The sequence below is a fragment of the Asterias rubens genome, unplaced genomic scaffold, assembly GCF_902459465.1.
Source record: "Asterias rubens unplaced genomic scaffold, eAstRub1.3, whole genome shotgun sequence".
Taxonomy (NCBI): domain Eukaryota; kingdom Metazoa; phylum Echinodermata; class Asteroidea; order Forcipulatida; family Asteriidae; genus Asterias; species Asterias rubens.
In genome coordinates, this window is record NW_022985703.1 from 183,186 (window position 1) to 205,896 (window position 22,711).

Consider the following 22,711-nt stretch of genomic DNA (forward strand, 5'->3'; position numbering starts at 1 on the left):
TCACTAGCTAATACAAACTCCAGTAGAAATTTCAGTAACATAGAATAGTTTGGAATAATGTGCCGCATTGCATAATACTCCTCTGCCAAAAACAGAAAATCTGTTCAATAAATAATTGTTTGGTTAAAAATACTCTCAGAAAAACCACCCTATCTACACTGTTATCCATTCATATTGTTTGTTACCGTTTTGCTACAGATACTTAACATTGCATATTTCTCTTTCGCCTGCCCTCAGAAATTCATAGTTTGTTTTTCTTTATACTTATTACAAGTTAGTTTTTAAATGATTTTGGGGGTTGAACAAAGAATTGACTAGAGTGGGATTCGAACCAACGACCTCCGGATTAAGTTAGTTTTTAGCATCCACAGTACATAATGACTTCAAATTTTAAACGATTTTGTGTTGAAGTATTAATTTGGTGCATCTTGGCCAAGCTCCAATCAGCGGGGAGTGGGTTCAAGTACCAGTCGTGGAACTTAATTCCATGAGCAAGACACTTAGAGAGAAAGCTGTAATAATATTAAATAATAATTGTTGCTTCATATATATAGCGCACATGGCCGTCACCCAGTGATGCTCCTGGCGCTGTTACATACAGTATTTCCTGCCATGTGGGACTACGTTTGAATTATGAGACCTTATTCTGATAGCACCATGTAATGCTTTACAAGGTGCTGTGGCGCAATCTGCTGCCAATCAGACCAGGAACACCAGGGCAAAGCCCTTCTCTTTTCGATAAGTGCACTGGGTACTTTTACATGAACTACATAACACATGGGACCAAGGGCTTTACGTCCCATCGGAAGGACCAAGCAATGGTTAAGTATCTTGCTTAGGGACACACAAGTGTCATGGCTGTGGATTCGAACCCACACTGTAGGTCCCTTGTAATGCAAGTAAAACAACCCAGAAGAGAAAGGGCTTGCCCCCAGTGTTTCTGGATCTGCTTCACACTGTGCCCTCCATATATGCATGTTATGAATAAAGTTTATGTGGTGCCATTTGAATCAAGTTTATATCGTGCCATTTGAGCATAAATTTATATTGAAGTTGCTCAATTCAAATAATTTTTAGCTTTATCAGATGAAACTGTTATCCAGATTTGAATGAGAAAAGTAAACCGGTAGTTAGTTTTTTCTTGGTCGACGACATAAGCCCGGTTCAATACAAATGTTGACGTCACAAATTCGCAAGAAATAATTCGCAGCAGTTCAACTCTAGGAAACTCACTTGCGAATATCGCTGCGAAAGGAGGGTTGTGACGTCATATTCACGTCAAATTTGCTTTGCATGCGCATTCGCAGGAAGTATGAACCGGACTAATAGGCTCAGAAAAGAAAAATTTCTCTTCGCATGTAAAATCATCTGCAAGTAAACCACAAGTCATATCTTGTTGAGATGTGCTTTACTCAGCCGGCTTGATAAGCTCCAACTCAGCGGCCCTCTTGAGGGCGCTCTCCGCCCTCTTCTTGACCCCCTCCATGACTGGGTTGTTATCCTTAGTGAATGCCATCAGGATCTCCAGAAGATTTGTCTCTATGGTGGTGGTGGCATTCTCCTTGTTGCTCTCAACGATGTTCATCACGATGTGGACGGCGCGCATACGTATGTCGGGATTTTCGCTCGCGCAAAGGCCCTGGAGGATTTCCAGCCATGCTTTGACCTACAGAAAAACATACAAAACAATATCATGAAGCAGAAGACATGGTGCTATCAAATGTAGTCCCACATACATTGCAGGAAATAACTGAATGTTGAAGTGCCTTGAGCGTCACTGAATGACGGATATGCGCTGTATATGAATTAAAGGAGCACGTTGCCTTGGATCGGTCGAGTTGGTCTTTGAAAAGCGTTTGTAATCGGTTGTTATAAAATGCATATGGTTAGAAAGATGATTTAAAAGTAGAATTCAATGGCCGACCGCGTTAGTCGACGAGGTAAAAGGAAATCACACAATTACGAGTGATACTTGTGTGGATTATTATATTCTACTTTGAAAATATATTTCTAATCATATGCATTTTATAGCAAATGGTTACAACTGCTTTTCTAAGAACAACTCAACCGATCAAAGGCAACGTGTTCCTTTAAGCCATTATCCCGGACCTGGGCCCGATGTCACAGAGCTGCTTTTAAGCACAAACAAATTTTGGGACTAAATTGACAATTTCAAATGTTTCCCATGTAAACATAGAATCTACAATGCAAAAAAAACAAAACCACGTATTTCTGTTCCCGATTAATTTTCCTGACTCTTAAGGGTTAAGAACCAATTACTCAGTTGTCGCTCACCTGCAAGATCTTATTGCAGACTTCTTCAGTCTGTGATAAGTAGGCCAGGGTGCCCGAGGCTGCCTTGGCTAGCGCTTCATCTTCCTCAGCGCAGTACAGAACGAGAAGCTTAACCCTGTCATTCTCACCGAGAAACTTCCCCGCAGCCTGTCAAAAAAATTGAAAAAATAAAATGATTAAAACGGTGTTGCTAAATCTTGCCCATACAAAGCTTAACCCTGTCATTTCACCAAGAAACTTATCCAGGGCCGGTCAAAAAAATTGAATAAATGAAATGATTGAAATGAGGTTCCAAAATCCTGCCCATAAGGTTTGCAATCAGTCACTCTTTGTTTTTCTCAACCACAACAACAAACTTGTGAGAGGTTGAGGTAGGCATCATTTGCAGAATCCTCAAAGCATTTCTTGACGGTGTAAAGCACTAATAAGCGGGTCATTATAAATGACAGATTTAACCCTCTGCCGCCCTTCTTTCTTCAGACAGGCTCATGGTATAATGACCATTAAGGCAGTATGACCCATGGCCTCGGAATCTCGAGTTAAAAGACACTTTTGTACAGGCTTGTGTACAGAAATAAAAAACATTCAATTTGACGAACTGCTGACGGGGTCGTTGGACATTGCAAAGAGGTTTTCTCAAATCATTTCTTGACAGTGTAATGCATTCATAAGTAGGTCATTATAAATGATGGATTTAAGACATCACTCACACAGCTAAACCAAAACAATCCCAAATCATCCAAATCCACAGACCTCATTTCGAATACCTGGACCAAATTTCATGAAGCTGTTAAGCAGAACATTCTGCTCAGTAAATTTCTTGGCTAGAAATTACCGAGGTACAATGTACCAGTCACAGTATTGGTAATGGGCCATATTTTTGACCGCGTGAGGGCGCTCTCAATCACTTCCGGGGGTATATTCATTCATACGCAAAACAGTTTTTAAAGATTGGAACACATTATAACCACAGACATCTAATCCATCACAGACAATAAGACTTTAAAAGGAGCCGTTATAATCCACCTCTAAAGCAAATTGAAACTACGGCGCAACAAAAGTGACAGAACGCCTATTAATTTGTGCAGGGCGAATCGCGTGTACCCCCGGAAGTGATCAAAATACTATTTATAGCACCCCCGTGCGGTCAAAAATAAGGGGCATTGTGTTGTAATTGTAATTGTATGTTAACCTATTTTTGCTAAGCAAGTTTTTGTGATTTGACGTCTTTGTGCTTACAAGCTTCATAAAATACGTATCTGGGCGCACTTTTATAATAATAATAATAATAGTGGCCTCTTATAAAGCACTCAGGTCCGTAAGGCATGACGCTCATGGTGCTGTTCAAGCAAAAATTATAGAGCTGCTCAAGCTGCTGAGCACAAACAAATTATGCTTACCAGGTTAAGGTTACCAGCCAGACCACCATAGCACATTTAACATTTGTGACTGGTTTCCTGCTCATTTATGCTCAGCAGATATTTGTTAAGCATCATATTCTGCTTGAACAGCACTAGGAAACTGGGTCCTGCTTAGCAATGTAAAATTTTGCTTGCATAACTTTTGCAAGAAAGTTAGGTGGATTTCCATCGTAACTTGCTACAAATATGCTTGGAAGGTCAGCATGTCCTTTTCTGTGCTTATTTTTAACAGGACCACAAAATGCAAATGACACACCAAGCACTAAATCAGCCGCCCATATCGATGTGCTTACCGTAGCACAACAACATGTGTATAAACAAAAGACTATTTCGTAAAGGATTGTCAACTTGTCTTTGTCAATCCAAAATTAATCAATCTTTACCAAGTCAGTTTCCCTTACGGTCTATTACCAAATAAAAGAAAAGAAAACTGTATCAAAATCCTGGAATCAGGGAAAAACCTACCTCTTCACTGACGACCAAATTGCACATACACTCAGTAGCTGCTCTTTTAATCATGTCATGATCCTCAAACATGTAGTTCTCAATCTGAGGAAAACCTTTCTCTTTCATGATTCGGTTTCTGCGGGAAGCAAGACAATTTTCTTTATGAAAATCCGCTTAGAAGAATATTTTTACTTGAACAAGATTATGTATAATTATTTTCAATGTATTATGTGAAAATACTGTTATAATAACACTCTAGGCCTGTACAAGAAATCCTTTGTGAATGTTCTTATATGAAAAACAAAATATAATGTTTATATTTATTGTAATGATTGTGTGTAAATACTGTTTTTAATTATACTGTAGGCCTACATGTATGCTAAGATAATTAGTTTTTGATGACGTTGGGAGGCAATAACTTCAAATTCATAAGATTGTTTAAGACCAATGACTAAATAAACCTTTCTAATTCTATTTCAAATTAGGGGGTTCAGATACAGTTTCTCTAATATTACTTTATTTCAGGGGAAATTATTTCAAGAAAAATTGCTCTAGTATGAACACCATAATCAGTAAGCTCCAAGTTAAACATGTTCTGTGTCCTTACCAATCACACTCAGTACATCCAATCAAATTTATATATTTTAAAGATAAATACTGTATCCACAAACTAAATATCATGATGAATGTTAAAAAAATACAGTCATACATGAGATGCAACACATATAAAATTGAAACAGGAACCCAACCTAAACGGGAGGCTCTTCGCTAGAAACAAAGCAAAATGTATTATAAAAACACAGCCATTTCAAGGTTTGAAAAGTTAACATTCATGACTGTAAAATGCATATAGGTTTTAGGTTTTCCTACATGGCTACAGTCATACACTGTCATACATGAGATGGAACACTAAAAACTGAACAAAAAACTAAGGTACATGTAAACAGATGGTCTTCACATGCTAAAAGACAGATTGCATTGTGAAAACGCAGCTGTTTCAAGGTTTGAAAAGTAAACACCATTTACAATAAAATGGATGTACATGTAGGTTTCAAAACACTCAAGAGAAAAAGAGAGACAGAAAAGAAAGAACACAAAATATATATACATGTACACGCATATTACATGTACATGTACAATCAACAAATAGAAAATTTAACCGTTTGCAATCAGATAAAACAGGCTCTTAAAACACTCGAGTGAAAAGATAGAGAGAAAAAGAGTTCACACAAAATATATACACAGGTAATACTTATGTAGATGAAAATATATGTAAACAAATATAAAATTTAACAGTTTGCAATCTGATAAAACTGGCTCTCAAAACACCCAAGTGAAAAGATAGAAAGAGAGCCAGAAAATAGAGAATACAAAATATACACGGGTAATACGTACATAAAAATATAATCAACAAATACAAAAAGTAACCGTTTGCAATCGAAAACTGGCTCTCAAATCACTCAAGTGAAAAGAATCAAAAGAGCAAGAAGATAGAGGATACACAATGTATATGGATAATACGTACATAAAAATATAATCAACAAATAGAAAATTTAACCGTTTGCAATCGGATAAAACAGGCTCTTAAAACACTCAAGAGAAAATAATCAAAGAGGGCAAGAAAAAAGAGAATACAAAATATATACAGGAATAATACCGATACACAAGTACATACACAAATAATCAACAAGTACAAAAGTTAACCGTTTGCAATCGGATAAAACAGGCTCTCAAAACACTCAAGTGAAAAGATACAAAGAGAGCAGGAACATGGAGACAAAAAAAAATACATACATGGCTAATACATGTACATAAAAATATAATCAACAAATTGAAAATTTAACCACTTGCATTCGGAAAAAACAGGCTCTCACTACAATCAAATTGAACTCGGGTGATGAATCTACATTCATTTTCCTACATGGCTAAACCGTTTAACCATATCTGTTTCGAAAACCACAGCTTTCAAATTGGGTTGTCTTTGTGTATTTATAGCAGAGTTCTTGTTTCTGCACCAGGAGTGTCATCATTGACAAACATGGCGTACTAGAAATGTTCAATACTTCTAAAATAGATGTTAAATTTGCATCGGGATAAAGAATATTAATTTTGGTCTTATACACCGATGTGTGTTAGCACAGTATCTCAGTACTTTCCCCCGAGTCCTGTGAAAAAAATATCACAGATCACAGGCAGTTTTACTCGGGAGGGATTTGAACCCACAACCCTTGCAATTCTAGAGCAGTGTCTTACCAAGTAGGCTACCGAGGTTGGCCGGTAGCTAGAGGCTGTGCAAAATTTATTATTTTTATTTATTATTATGTTAGGTGCCATCACACTGTGGTTTAAACTTACCTCACTGACTCGCTGATTCCTGCCAAGTTAGTCAGAGCCATCAGGGCTTCAAAGTTCTGCAGCCCAGTCCGATCAACATGGAGGAGGGACATGAGTGGTCGCACCGCCTCCAGGCACTGTGGGGTTTCATTACAAAGAATCAAGAAAGAAAATGAATGAGATGTACATTGAAAATACATTGAAGTATTGGGGTGATGGGATAGCAGGTAGGTGATGGGATTGTTCCTTCAATGATACAAGCATGGAGTTCGGCACACGGTCAGCGGAGTATGTCAGGAGAAAGATATATGGCTATAGACGTGACCTATGTTTGCCTCAAACCGCCCTCTGTTGACAAAACACTGTATACGTTATGTTTCGCCGGGCAAAAAGACCAGAGTCATGGTAAGATAGCATACACTTTCAAGCTGGCTGCCAAAACACAAAAGTTTTGCCCGGCGGTATGCGCGCGAATCATGTTATGGTTTTCGAGTGACGTCAGAGGTCACATCGTCTATAGGCAGCCATTTTGAATACAACGCAATGAGAGTCATTTTAAATAACACAATGAAATGACAGTCATTTTGAATAACAATAACTTACAGCCAACTTGAAAACAAAGAAAAGAAGCCATTTTGAATAAAACAAAGAAATGGCAGCCATTTTGAGCAACAATGCAATGGCAGCCAATTTGAACCATAAGCAATGACAGCCCTTTTGATAATTACTTATCTTTTACGAAAAATATGGTGTGGAAACATACAAAAAAAAATTCAAAGAAGAAATAGAGGAAAATGGAGTTAATGACTGAATAAGAAAAATTTGAAAGAAATCTGTGGAAGACAAAAAAAATGCCAGAGCAAATAAGAAAGGGTGAAATCAAAAAGAAACAAGACTCACCCTCTGTCCTGGGAATGCGAGTTCTGGATTAATAGTGATACCGATCCTAGCAAGGGCCTGAGCAGCCCTAGTCTTTCCCTCTAGCGTCCCATTGTTGGCTAGAGGTATCAGGGATTTAGCACCACCTTGCTGCACAATCAGTCCACGGTCATCTTTGCCTTCGGTCAAGGTGAGGTACACCCTGAATACATGTAGAAAGATAACATTCAAGGCAAGCTATTCGTTTGGTAATCACTCTTAAAGGCAGTGGACACAATGGGAGACTTTCTGGGACGATAGAGGGCAGCAGACTTACCGGGTAAATCCATTGTTCTCAGAATTATGCGCATGTTCAGAACTACGTAAACAATGGAAATTTACCCGGTATGTCTGCTGCCACCTAGCGTTGGAAAGTCTCCTATTGGTAATTATTCAAAATACTTATCAGCATAAAGCCTCATTTGGTAACGAGTAATGGGAAGAGGTTGATAGTATAAAACGTTGTGAGAAATGGCTCCCTCTGAAGTAATGTAGTTTTTGAGAAAGAAGTAACTTTACACAAATTTTATTTCTAGACCTCATGTTTAGAATTTGAAGTACTGTGGTTATGTCAAAAGATGTTAGTTTTTATCCCCAAAAATTTAAATCTGAGATGCCTTAAGTAATGTTTCTCAGTATGTATGTTTCTATAGACGATGTGACCTCTGACGTCACACGAAAACCATAACATGATTCGCGCGCATACCGCCGGGCAAAACCTTTGTGTTTTGGCAGCCAGCTAGAAAGTGTATGCAATCTTACTTTGACTACGCAACTCAGTGCCCGGCGAAACATGACGTATGTAGTGTTTTGTCAACAGAGGGTGGTTTGAATGTAAACATAGGTCACATCGTCTATAGACCGTATTGAATAACACCTTTGCTGCTATGAAAGTTGACATCTTGTAGGGCAAACCGTATGCGCGTCTAAACGTGTACATCAATGAAGCACTCATCACGCAGCATTCCTGGTTTGATTTCTACGGCAAATGCACGCACGCACACGCACACAGACGCCATATTGTAGGGCATATTCTTGAACGGTGACGTCATATTCAATATGGTATATAGGGATTTTTCTTCCTGAATTGACATATTCGGTCCAGATTTTCTACGACATCTCGATATCAAGAAGTCCCCCTCGATACATTAAGTGAATGTAGTAGTCCGGGCAGACAACTAATAAACTACCAACAAGCACGACAGTTCTTTTCATCACTGAGAAGGCTCCAGAATTCCAAAATCCCCGCCCCGGTAGTAGAGAAGTCTCCAAATTTATGAAAAACCTACTTAACGATAGTAGAATATAAAGCAAGACAAGTTGTCAAAAGACCACAATCTACCCAGCTGGTAGATATACACATGATGTTACTGCGGACCAAACAAACAAAATGACGAAAGAAAGCCAACAAACCTTGCAACCAACTCTCTGCAGTTCTCGCTCTCTGCCTTGGCTAGGATGACGAGAGCGGTGACCACACCTTCCTTCAGAAGCTTCCGGAGTCTCTCCTGCAGGTATTCTTTGCTATCCTACATGACAATAAGGAAAATGAAGAGTGTTAACATTCAAATTTCATCAATCACGTTAAAGAACATTTTCTACTGAGTGGACTTTAGAGAAAAAATTACAACACATTAGACATGAAATCTTTAATAAAACATTAAAACACCAAGAAAGTACAAGAAAAATAACCGAACATTTAAAACATTTGTACATGCACTGTACATACATGACATTGGCAGAGTAAAAGGAAACATGTCATTAGCATCCAGGTTCTTGAAAAGGGGGAAACAGTAGGCAATCTTTTTTTTTTTTTTTTTTAAGATGGCCGCCATTCTTTTTTTAAGATATTGAACAACCTTTTTTTTACCATGTTACAGGATGTCCGTGTATGTGCGTGCTACAAAGGGGATTTTAAACCCCTTTCTCTTTGATTAAGTCACTCATAAATATTGGTGTTTCTCCTTTCACAACTTTTGAACAAAAGGTTGTATAAACAACGAGTTTTCAAAGTAGTAAAGCATAGCTTTGGCTCTTTTCAGATGTATGCTAAAAAATGACAAGGGTCGTCAAACGACTCATTTTGCTTGATCGCATCATGCATACATGTAATACAATAAATCACCACATCACCAGACACAGTACACTATGAATAATAAATTTTGCTAAGTAATAATCACCAACATTCTGGTGTAATGTAATATACTAGGTCTTACCTTTGGATGAGGTTCAGGAATGTGTTGCTTTGCGTACTGTGCCAGTTTAACCATCTCTGGTTCAAGTTTCTCTACATCATAGCTGTTGGTCAGATTGACAAAGACTGATGCCACACTGTACAGCACTGTCTTGTCCCCGCTCTACAGTCAAAACAATTGAACAATCACAGCATACATTAATTATAACAATACAAAGCACATTTTACAACAACCGAATCATTTTACTTTACTGTCAGCTCCCTGGGGAGTATACAGCCCTGAGCTGCCATGGCACTCCGAAGGCTTCTTTAAATACAATATCAACCTCTGCCCTCGCAGGTACCCATTTATACTCCTGAGTATAGCACCCAAGAAGTAGATCCTTTTGACAGGAGGATTGATGGTCTTGTAGCGTTCATTATTACTATTAATAGTAAAAACAATACAAGCATTTGTAAAGGGCATGTTCCAATAGTTACAATTGCTGAAGCCAGTATCTCCAGAGAGGAAACAATGTAACGTACTTAAACAGCACGTACTTAAAGCCATTGGACACTTTCGGTAAACAGTATTGTCCAAAGGCCCACACTTCATGTATCGCAACTGTGAAATTTTAGGCTCAATCGGTCATCGGAGTCGGGAGAAAATAACGGGAAAACCCACCCTTGCATCCGCACGTTTCGCCGTGTCATGACATGTGTTTACTATAATCCGTAATTCTCGATGTCGAGAATTGATAATTGTTTTAATGTTTTCTCAAAAAGTAAAGCATTTCATGGAATAATATTTCAAGAGAAGTATTTTACCATTACCTTCTGTAAACCCTGTAAGTTTTGTGTAAATCTGTGAACTTTTATTTATTTTTTCTGTTCTGAAAGTGTATAATGGCTTTAAAACGAGAAGGACGTACTACAAACACAATTGCCGTAATAGGGGCCGTAATTGGGGCGTGCTGGACATTGTGCGGGTCAGGCGTCATTTGTATGTACGTGTGCACACATCCCATTCAGAGAGATCCAACTCAGAACCAGAATTTAAGTTACTAGGGTCACATTAAACGACATTTCCAGCCAAAGCTATGGGTTCTGGCAAGACCAAACTTGTTTTACGATTTTCTTAGGATGTGTTTGGACGTTTTGAGAACTAGTTTGGTGTGACCCAGCCTTGCACGCTAGATCACATCACGCGCATGCAACAATGACAAAATACCCTCATACACATATGTATAGTGAATGTTCGCCAAAGTGTGCCAATTTTGGTGCCGCACAACTCATTCTAACACCTCTTTGGTTTTAAGACCATCCCATTGTCTTACCTTTGCTAGCTCAATGAGAGCCTGTATTGCCGTTGGGTCGTTGATGATGTTCTCCTTTACATCACCATCAAGAGAGAGAAAGGACAAACCTTCCGCTGCCCACTTCCTTAGATCATGGTCCTTCTTTGGATTGACAAGGAATCTGGGGAATTTAGAGACATATGTATCACCCATGTGTTTGAGACCAGCTTGAATGAAAACGGCAACAACTGATCTTTACTAAAATTCATTTATCATATGTATTATTTTATTTAAATTTCAATATAAGTGTAAGAATGGGCTAGATTGCTGGCAGTAGATTCACGAAACGCTGTGATCAATCCTATCTCGAGTTAGAACGAGTTACTCGTCCTAACTTAAGATGTGTTCAATGCGTCCTAACGTTTGTGGTTAAGAAACTTGACTCGTCCTAAGTCCTAAGATTAGTCCTAAGTTAGGAAGAGTTTGATGAAGTCGATGGCTGGAATACCTACTTTTTCACTTCTTTGGCAAGTTTGACCGTTGACCCATCCGCAAAGAGCCTCGCGCTGGAATCAGTTCCACCTGCAGCTCCGAGCTTACACATTCCCACAAGGGCTCGTACTTTAATGTTATCATTCGGGGACTTATAGCACTCCTTGATGATACCGATGCCCGATTCTAAAATACCGGTGCAACGGTCCTTCTTGCTGGCTGCCTGGGCGATGGCTTCAAGAGCCACTTTCTGAAGAAGAAAAAAAAATAAGTATGAACCGTTTCAGAATAGTCACTCCAGAGTCGCGCCAAACCAAATTGGATTAGGAGCGACTCTAGGTCGACCCAAATAAATTTTGGTTACAGACAGGCAAACTTAACAAAACATTAACATTAGCTCAGCTCATGATAAGATCAATGTCTGAAACCAAGGTGCTTCAGAGTCGTTTCCTAACTACCGCAACAGTCGATATGTTGACTACTAGCGCATACAGTCACTCCTAACTGTTTCAGACTTCACACTTTTCATGTACTTAATTAAGAATTTGGTTCGGCGCAACTCTGGAGCGCCTGTCTGAAATAGGGGTTATAAGGCGCATTTTCCAAAGATACAATGCGCTGCTAAAGAACGCTACAAAATAGACAGTTAAAGGGCAAGAAGAGAACAGATGAGTTTTCAATTTAGACTTGAAAGTCTGAAGTGAGTTAATACTGGGAATGTGATCAGGTAGAGAGAAGCAGCTTCGGAGACCAGCAACTGAGAAAGACCGGTCCCCTGCCTTTTTGAAATTGCTTAGCAAATTTCTTTGCGAGCAAAAAATTAGTGGGGTTCTTTGTGAGCAAAAAATTAGTGGGGTTCCAGATGCACTATTTAGACTTCATGCAATTTTGGGAGGTAACCAGTTTTGTTAAGATGCCGTGTCAAATTTTCTGACACCATTTTGCTGAAAGATTTTCCACAATACAGAGTAAATATTTCGTACCAAAAGACCATCGCCTTTAAAGTAAAGTTGTCAAGGATTTATTGTAAACTCAGCATGCTGAGACTGTTCCCAGAATGCACCCCAGACCTACCTGGTGGAGCATGTCATTACTTGCCGCCATGGCAACCATAACCTGGATGACGCCTTCTCTTCCGATGAGACTGTTGCCGACTTCAAATGGACCCTGAAGCAATGTGGTGATTGCTCCAATGGCCTCCATGTTGGATTCCATCGAGTTCACGTGGAACTTCTCCCTGTAATTAAAGACCCATTCAAGATCATTCACTATGCCATCCTGCATTATGAAGTCATGAGGTGAATCTACACACAAAATACAGTCAACCCTCCTACTATCTTTATTATTTTTAATATTATTATTTATTCGGCAAATAACAAGAAGAACAATAGAAAATACAGGACTAACAAAACAAAACAGCAAGGACAATAGACCTTTATCACAGTGTGGCCATCTTGATTTTACTCCATTCCAACTCATTGTAACCAAACTGAGGCTGGACGAAATAATAGTATGGTGCCATGTTTGCACAATGAATGTTAGCATTCCTTACTGTTATTGGAAACAGGGAACATGACCAAGATGGTGACAGCGTGATAAAGGTCTACAGGCCAATGGCACATACCTGGAATAGAAAACAAACGTTAACAGAATTGGTTCACAGCAAAAAAAGACATCAACAAATAACCAGGATAGGTGACAAAGCGACTACTGACTACTGTTTTTAAGAAAATGCCTTCAATTAAACTTACGTGACAAATTTATCGCACAATTCATCGTAGTACTTCCTGTTCTTGTCGTTGCTCATTTCATCGTAGAGCTTTGATAATGCAACAGCTGAGTGCATACGAGTGTTTACCGTTATCGGTAACCGTTTTAGCTCTGGTACCTGACCCGCCACTGTCAATAGTTTGGTCAAACCTGTTGAAATTAAATAAAATATGAAACAAATATTAATAACAGTTGTTGTGTCTCTCGTCACTTTCTAGTGAGTGAGGCATAGTCCAATAACCATTATTTCCTTTCATTTCGTCTTGAATTTTTTGTAGGATGGTCTGTTGCAATGAGCACTTACAGTAGCTATCCCTAAGGGATATTATGCTAGTTTTTCATGGGGTACTCCTTAAAAAAACTAAAAAACTAAAAACAATAAATATTATAGAGTGCAAACATAGGACTAGATAGCTCAGTTGGTAGAACGCCGGCATGTTAATCTGGAGGTCATTGGTTCGAGTTCCACTCTCGTCAATTTTTCTTTGTTCAACATGGTCAAGTTTAACCCCAATGTCAAGATCAACAATAATAATAACTAGTTTCTGTAGTGCTTAATCTAAGGGCCTCTCAAAGCACTTATCATTAGTTATTCCCAAACAGGTTTATGAAGTTTTTGAATTCAAAGACAACTTGTAAGGGTTTACAAGACGCTGTGTCGCATTCAGCGGCTACTTCCTGAAACACCATGGCAAACCCCTTCGGTTAATTGTAAATGTAACCGGGTTCTTTTTCATGCATTACACAACCATGATAACACACAGGTTCACAAGGTTCTTTTACAGAAATTACAAAACACACAGGACCAACAGTTGTACGTCCCTTCTAAAGGACAATGCAATAATGGTTAACCCTTTAGAAGCCCTAGTGGTCACAAGCGTCTTGTACACAAATGCCCATAGCAACCTCAAACAGTCACAAAATTTGACTTCCATACACTTCCATATATGAAATTCTCCACTGCTCCTATTTCACATGGCATCGCAATTTCTAGAATCAAACAAATTTTCTGTTTCATGTTATCTTTGTTGACAATTTTATTGAGGAAAATGTGATTAAGTAAATGAACAAAATTATCAAAGTTTTGTGATGGTGATACAGGTATGTACATGTACATGTATGAATAGTCTCTTAAGGACTTATCGTGTTTCAGGACACAAGTGTCAAGAACCCAAACTCAAACCCAAACTCTGCTGATTGGAAACACCAGAGCTTAAGTCCAGTGAGCTTGACCTCTCGACAACAAGGTAAAGTAGTAAAAGCGCTGTATTCAAGCTAACCTCCATTTGTCAAGAATGCCAATGCCCTTCCGACCCCAGTCTGCTTAGGAACAAACTCAATGATGATGTCGATTGTAGCATCTCGGCCGTAACCAGAGACTGTCTTGTCTGTCAGCAGACCCAGCAGGAACATCAAGAGTGACTTGAATTCTTGGCTCACATCTGCGTAAGAAAAAACAAAACCATCAAGATTTATTAACCTTAGACCGAATTTGTTGACACTTTTACTGTTATGGGCTTAATGCATTTTTGGAGAGAGTGTGTAATCAGCTTCAAAATGATACCATCCACATTTAAATCAGACTTTTCTTGACGAAGTTATGATTTCTCAAAGCCACCTACTTTTTTGTTCAGATTTCTCAAAGATTTCCTGAAAACCCAAAAAATTTAATAGGCTCTGCAATGTGCAAGTGCGACTTTACAGCCCATTGGTGGTGGAGGTCACACACATTTAACTAAAGTTGTGTACTCTGTGAAACATTGAGTTGTCAACCACATGTTCTTTTTACAACCACCATGATCAGAGCATACTTTTCAACCACTTCTCATGAACACAATCAGAGCATGCTGATCGAGAAAATTGAGTTGTCAACCACTGGTGTTTTTCAGACTCAACATAAAATAGTGGAAAGATATTTGATAAATGTTAAAGTTGCATCCAGGATAAAAAACATAACTTGTTTTTACCATTACACCAATGTGTTTTAGCACTGTATACTCAGTACTTTCCACTGAATTCTGTAAACAAATCACAGGCATATTACTCGGTTGGGAGAGTTAAGGCTGTGTCACACTGCAGCGATAAGGAAAACGATAACGATCACTACGCAAAGAGAACGCATTCTATAGGTTGATTTGCTCCACGCAGAATACGCACACGCTCACTCAACCAAAAGAATACGTTCTCTTTGCGCCGTGACCGTTATCGTTTCTGTTATCGCTGCAGTGTGACTCGGCCTTTAGGCAAGTTTGATTCTTTTACTTTAAGATAGTTTACCTTGGACGAGAGCTTCTTCAGCATGCCTTGCCTCCCGAGTGTCTTGCCCAAGCATAGCCTTGCAAAGAAGAAAGCAGAAAATAAATCAGCATACGGTGTTAAAACCAATAATGCTTCTAGTGTCATTTACTCAGTGACCAGCCAGCAGGTCCTTGGGCAAAATCCACACCCAGTTTCATTACTACACAGTCACCGCGGTCAAGTGGTTAGACTGTAGGACTTGCAATCACAAGGTTGTGGGTTCGAATCCCCCAGCTAACCGCTGATTTCACAATGACAAGAATAATTATTGTCGTCTAGTTACTGAATCACAATTTCTTGATTTGTGCAACTCATAATCATAGACCTTAAACCAAAGTTTGTGTGAGAGATTGGTTGTTGCCAGCTTGGTGTTTATATCCCCTTGTGGGAGTTTGCCAAGTTCCCTTGATGGGAAGATCATCTAAACAAACAAACAAACAAACAAACAAACAAACAGGATTCTGCACTTATTATATGTTTCTGGTCATGAAACTGCACTATCACTGTAGCTTGCAAGCCTGAGGAAACCTGTAAAAAAGGGTGCTTGCTATGTGAACCAGAACAAAGGGGTTCGCCCCTACTCTTCCATGATAAGAGCTGAATTGGTTGTTTAGTGTGCAATACAAATCCTAGCAATTAGGGACTTCAAGCTTTATGTATCATCTCCGTAACAAATCACCGCTGTTATTAAGTTTGTAAAATTACTTGCATAATAAGACATCGTCAGACATCAAGTGGTTAAAAAAGAAAACTAGGTATGTTGAAGAGAATCTGAGAGCAAAAATAAAAACAAGTCTCTTGTGTAAACCACTTATCTAACCTGTATGGCAGTCAGAAGAATGTTGGCGGCAGCATTTGCAATCTCCTCTGTCTGTGATGAGATGTACTTGGCAAGAGACGGCAGGGAGAAATCTTTCAGGACGGCGTTTGCCTGGAAGGAGAACAAGATGATTGACAAGAGGGTTACAAATAAGTCTTTATGAAGAATTATATACCTCAGAGAATCCTCTAACCTGATTGGTTAAAAACTGAGTCATGAAAATAGCTGGGCCCCCCTTTTTCTTTCAAGATGATGACATAGTTTACTATGCACGGGCAGTCAAAATAACGGTCGCAAATAGGTCGCTAGTGTGTAATATATGTTCCGTGTCACGGTAGTCGGGGGTTGGTTGATTTGAAGAATCTTTATTCGGCATATTAAAGAAATATTGACTGCTTAATAATCGGGGCACAGTAACAATTATAGGCCCTCGTTGATGTCAAAACCATGACTATGCCCTCAGCTTCGCTTCGGGTATAGTCATGTTTTGACATCTGCGCCTTTTATGTCATGGCAGTCAACAAGGTTTTTATTGCCACCTTTCTTTTAACCATGTATCAAATCTTAAAAACATCTGGAGGATTTTTGTTCTTGGTTTTTCCCCGGTTAAATCTGGCTTCTCCGTGTCACTCTGTTTCATGAGGTGAAATGAAATAGCCCAGATTTCACCTCTTGATTACAATGTATATTCTATGACAATTAATAATACATGTAAACCCAATATTTTCATAATATTGTTTTATCAGACATTAAACATTATTGTCAGTAAAACATTTTATAAAGACACCTGAATTTTATAAAATCCACTAAAAGTTTAACCACCTAAGTTTCCAAAGTCTTCAACATTGATTCTCCATTCTCACCCTTGATCTGTGCCCCCTGCACAAGCAGCTTAAGACCCTCAGTCCAGCCAAGATCAACTCCTTATGATTACTGCTCAGTATATGCTGAATCTTAGACACAGCTCCCTCTGCAAAGATCCTCTCCGCTCCGGCTGGCTCCCTCGCTAAGACAATCAGGTTGTTGGCTGCCTGAAAAGTAAGAATATACGCGCACTTAAAGACTTGACTCAAATCAAGCTTCCCAAGATATGTGATATGTTGTACAGATGGCACTTCTCCATGGGCTATCCTATTGGCACATCTCAGTAGTCACAATGAGCTACACATGTACATGTAGAAGAGAACTAAGAAAAGGGACTTAAAGGCCCGGTCACACAGGCCCTGATAATGGGAACGAAAAACGAGAACGATAAAAATGCACGCCCTTGATTGGGTGAACAAGCGTGGGCCTATTCTGCGTGGAGCAGTTCAACCAATCAAGAGTGTGCATTTTGATCATTTTCATGTTCGTTCTCGTTATCGGGGCCTGTGTGACTGGGCCATTAGAGATGTAGAGAATAGGAGACTTTCCAACGCTAGGCGGCAGCAGACATACCGGGTAAATTCCCATTGTTTACGTAGTTCTGAACATGCGCATAATTCTGAGAACAATGGATTTACCCGGTAAGTCTGCTGCCCTCTATCGTCCCAGAAAGTCTCCCATTATGAATTATTACCTGTTGTCTTCTTTCGATATCGGACGTCTCATCCAGCAGTGCTGTAAACATTTGGGACACTTTACTGTCGGTTGTGGAAAGATTTTTGGCCTGAACAGACAAATTATACAAAAAACACAATCAGACATCAGTGACACAATCCTTCAATCCTTAGCTTGAAATTTACTTAAAGGCAGTGGAAACTATTGGTAATTACTCAACATAATTATCATCATAAAACCTTTGTTGGTTACCAGTAATGGGGAGAGGTTCATAGGTTTGTCAATACTCGAGATATGTAACGAGCAATGGAGAGCCATTGTTAGTTTAAAACATTGTGAGAAACAACTCCCTCTGAAGTGACGTGGTTTTCGAGAAATCAGTAATTTTCCACTAATTGGATTTCGAGACTTCAAGTTTAGAACTTGAGGTCTCGAAATCAAGCATCAGAAAGCACACAAATTCGTGTGAAGAAGGGTGTTTTTTCTTTCATTATTATCTCGCAACTTCGGGGACCGATTAAGCTCAAATTTTCACAGGTTTGTTATTTTATGCATATGTTAAGATACACCAAGTGTGAAGACTAGTCTTTGACAATTACCAATAGTGTCCACTGTCTTTAATTGCGCCAATATTGCCACAATGTATCTTGAGAATTAAAAATTAGTTGAGACCGGTGTCCTAGCCGCGACTATTTAAGGTGCGACTAGTCGAGTAGTAAATTTTATTAGTCGCCCAGGCCTGGGCAATGACCATGGGGCATGGAGGCAGTCGCCTTCGCTGCCTCCGTGGCATGCCTGAAAACTCATCCCTGCCCAACACAATCCGTACCTTTTCAGAGACCACTGCATTGAGTCGTCTCAGCATCCCCTGAACAGCTCCGTTCCCAGGGTCCAGCTGATTCAGTCTGTGGGCATCCTTGAAGGCTTCCTCCATCTTTCCTAGCTGCTCAAGGGCTTGGCATTTCCTGAACAGTGCTTTGGTATCATTAGGGGTGACATCCAGGGCTGTGAATATACAACATTGAGGAAATGTAGGGTAAGAATTAACTACAAATGGTAAATTTGCTGGTACAACCCACAATCCCGGCCAAAATGCTTGGGCCACCCCCTGTCATGTCCACTTCCCCATACAATAAAAATTATCTCCCCCGTCCCCCGCCCCCAGCTAAATATATTAACTAGAACCATGCCACAATGAGAACCAACATTGAAAAGGGGCAGGGGGCCAAAACGAGATATGGATTGTAGTCTTGGTACAAGACATCCCTGTTCTGTATTTCCAAGACAAATAAAAGTCAGCAATCAGCCCTATCATGAATTGCCGCCATTCCCTCTTCAAATCGCTATCACCCCAATAACTGCTATGGGAGGATAGCGGTTCACGGAGCGATTGGCGGCAATTCATGATGAGGCAGATCTCAGACTTTTCTTGGTCGTGGAGATGCACCAAAACTGGGATTACTCTTTGATGGGAGTGTTGGCTCTAAAAAAGAGTCGGTGTGGTCTTGATGTTTCGAACGGTATACTCTGCTCATCTTCAAGAGATAGCTGGTATCATGGTGGTGATGAAGCTTTAGTGGAGGTTGAGATAAGCACTTGTTTTGGGGCCAATTGGACCAAGTCCTTCACTTTGGCAATTGAGGATTTGAGATTTTTAACTGGCTTTAATTTCATTCTTTAACATGTTTAATAGAATTATTGAAACAAAAATACAGAGTAGTATCACTGACACTCTCTATCAAACGTGTCAAACAAATTTTTGGCTGTTTGAGGTCAGCAGAACAAATAGGAGCTTTCAAGAATAACAAGTCTAAGCGGATTAAAAAATAGTCATTAGCGAAATAGGGAAAGGCACCTGACCGGAACTAAAGAAAAAGAAATAACTGTTTTACCAGCGCTAGCATCCTGAGCGGCTTTTTCATAGTTCAGCAGTTTCAAGTAACATGCAGAGCGATTCTTGTAGTATACTGCCCTCTCGGGGTGTCCGCTTGGACAAGACTTAATGGCTTTCGTGTACGAAGATAACGCATCCTCAAACTTTTCTAATTTGTAGCCGGCGTTGCCTTCCTCTTTCCACTTCCGAGCCTCTGCCAGCTAAAAAGAAACAATAATATAAAATAAAGTACAATAAGTCTTTGAGAAATGTGAAAAGTTGTGTCAACAGAAAAACAATTTTTGTATAGGTTCTATTCAAACCAAGCACTTTTAATTTTCAATAGTTCCCAAAAATTGCTGTATCAAAAAATCACTAATTAATAGACAATCTTGAAGAGCCCTCTGATAAATTGGTTTTACCAAACAATTTACTTACAAAACAACTACCATAGTTCTTTCTCCTTTGATGAAATGCAGTCTACAAGTTGAAGGTTGTGAGTGACTTGAAACAGTAGGCATTGCAGTCAAATAACTGTTAGTACTTAAAGGCAGTGGACACTATTGGTAATTACTCAAAATAATTGTTAGCGTAAAACCTTTCTTGGTGACAAGTAATGGGGAGAGTTTGATGGTATAAAACATTGTGAGAAACGGCTCCCTCTGAAGTGCCATAGTTTTCGAGAAAGAAGTAATTTTCCACAAATTTGATTTCGAGACCTCAAGTTTAGAACTTGAGGTCTCGAAATCAACTATCTAAACGCACACAACTTCATGTGACAAGGGTATTTTTTCTTTCATTATTATCTCGCAAGTTTGATGACCGATTGAGCTTAAATTTTCGCAGGTTTGTTATTTTAGGCAAGAGTTGAGATACACCAACTGTGAAGGCTAGTCTTTGACAATTACCAATAGTGTCCACTGCCTTTAAAAGTACTAACAGTTATTTGACTCCAATTCCACTCACTAAATATTAGCTGTGAGTTTACTGGCTCAATCTAGGTTTGTGCATCTACATTTATTTTCCTTAACAGTTAAATGAAATTAAATAATTTCCATCTTTGAATTTCTATCTGAACTAATCCTATCTGAACTAAAACATTTTGCCAGACTAGAAAACAAGGCTAAAACTCACAGTGTCTGTTACTTGGCTACAACCCAAGCAGAAAACATTTCTCCAGCCTGGAGAAAGGAATTCATGCTCCTCTAAAAAATAGTCTAGATGGAGGAAAACATGCACCACGTAAGGAGTTCAAAAAAAATCTGTTTAGTTATTATCGTTTCTTCTATAAATATTAGTTATATTTTTAGCAAATACGATACTAACTAAAAAGTTTTGTTTTAACTAACAAAAGTGACCTTTATGGAAAGGCCTAGTTGCGATAATCGTAACCCTCCATCCTCCCGACGGTCGGAGACCGGAGGGTTACGACACAAGACTGATATTATCGGTGTAACTAGCAGTTTTGACCAGTTTTTGCCAGACTCGTGATCAGATTCGTCCTTTTTTTCCACTTTCCAAAATCATGACAGACATTCTAAACACATGGAGTTGATCTTTATTGTATGACAACGTCATCTGGAACCCTTAAAACAACATCATGAAAATATTTGGCAGAAAAAACGACAAAAACTTACCAAAAGACTGACCGAATATATCCATAATCCATAGCGGGGTCAACTAGTGATTTTGAACGTCGCACTTGCTTGGCAACAACCAATCAGCGTGACCCAACCATGTGGGGGTATGGAGCAGCACACGGTACTTGCGCAGCATGCAGGCATGTACATGTACATGTACTGTATGAACATCGTGCGTGCACAAACTATACAGCTCGTATCGTAAGTACCGTGTGCTGCTCCATACCCCCACATGGTTGGCAAAAACGAGTCTGGCAAAAACTGGTCAAAACTGCTAGTTACACCGATAATATCAGTCTTGTGTCGTAACCCTCCGGTCTCCGACCGTCGGGAGGATGGAGGGTTACGATTATCGCAACTAGGAAAGGCCATAAAATAAGATAAACATTTGAAATAAATACATTAGAATACAGCATTTTAATTTTATTTATTTGCAGTTATTGGAGTAAACAAAGAATGTCTTAGCTAAGTTTATATTATATTTTTTTGAAGCAACACTTGAAAGGAGAAGAATAAATTAAAGTTACCTTTTAAAACTTTGTTTTAATAACTTTAAAAAAAAATTAGGCTCAAACAAAACAAAATTTATTATTCTTTAACGTTATCAATATCATTCAATGGTTTTGAGTATGAGTATGATTTTAAATTATAATATAATTATGTTAAATATACTTTTATTTTTGTATAATGTAGCCGTAGGCCCTTAGAAAAAAAGGTAAAGGAGGAGGTGATCGACTGGTCAAATTATGGTCACAGCATCTTTTTCACAAGTTGTGACCTACTTCAAAGTTCAATATTTTTTTTTTACTTTCCGTTTGGTGCCACCACTTTTGTTTTCACTCATTTTTCACAAAAAGGGATATAATATTAAAATTTGAGGTAAATTTGATACTATTAATACTACGTTTGTTTCATACCGAAAGAAAAAACGGTGGCGGGGGATAAGGAAACTTTTCCCTCTTTTTTTTTAAGCACACTATAAAATAACCAAAACTGATCCAACACAACACCACCAACTTGTTACTTGTCACTTGTCTAAATACGGACAAAGCACACAAACTGCATTGGAATGTATGGAATGTCAATTCTTGCTAGATCTTTCTATCCAGAACTTTCAGCGAAAACGGCTTTAACTTACGTTGTTTTGTTGTTTGTTGATAAGTAATGTTAACAGTAAACAGTTAAGACATTTCATGTGGAATAAATACTGTGAAAATGTGACAAAAACTAACCTTTTCTGCGGTTTTATCCGTATCCTTTGGTTCGCCCATACGTCCCATGTTGGAAAACTTTGATCACTGATGAAACGCTTTGTATATAGTGTTTGACACCCAGACACATAAACAACGTACAGTTACGGCATAAATCCAACAATACCGTTGGTATCAGACCA

General features: G+C 38.9%; 1 protein-coding gene across 1 annotated transcript; it reads right to left on the bottom strand.

The window, feature by feature from the left end:
• Positions 1 to 1,272: 1,272 nt before the first annotated feature.
• LOC117305829 (protein unc-45 homolog B-like) lies at positions 1,273 to 22,613 on the bottom strand. The gene is made up of 19 exons (XM_033790703.1): positions 22,551 to 22,613; positions 19,698 to 19,899; positions 18,635 to 18,810; positions 17,825 to 17,914; positions 17,130 to 17,297; positions 16,267 to 16,377; positions 15,426 to 15,483; positions 14,429 to 14,590; positions 13,130 to 13,298; positions 12,453 to 12,615; positions 11,399 to 11,628; positions 10,926 to 11,067; positions 9,632 to 9,772; positions 8,829 to 8,944; positions 7,398 to 7,578; positions 6,519 to 6,634; positions 4,182 to 4,299; positions 2,296 to 2,442; positions 1,273 to 1,666 (listed from the first exon to the last, which is right to left on the bottom strand). Exons 1-19 carry the CDS (start codon positions 22,596 to 22,598, stop codon positions 1,409 to 1,411), a joined length of 2,796 nt encoding a protein of 931 aa, XP_033646594.1. The 5' UTR covers positions 22,599 to 22,613; the 3' UTR covers positions 1,273 to 1,408.
• Between the last annotated feature and the right edge of the window lie 98 nt (positions 22,614 to 22,711).

Coding starts and splice junctions, on each gene's coding strand:
- LOC117305829 (XM_033790703.1), bottom strand. CDS start 22,598: ATGGGACGTATGGGCGAACCAAAGGATACGGATAAAACCGCAGAAAAG. Junction 11,068..11,398: donor CTTGCCAAAGAAGTGAAAAA/GTAGGTATTCCA, acceptor TAAATTCCCCAG/ATTCCTTGTCAATCCAAAGA. Junction 6,635..7,397: donor TCGCATTCCCAGGACAGAGG/GTGAGTCTTGTT, acceptor GAAACCCCACAG/TGCCTGGAGGCGGTGCGACC.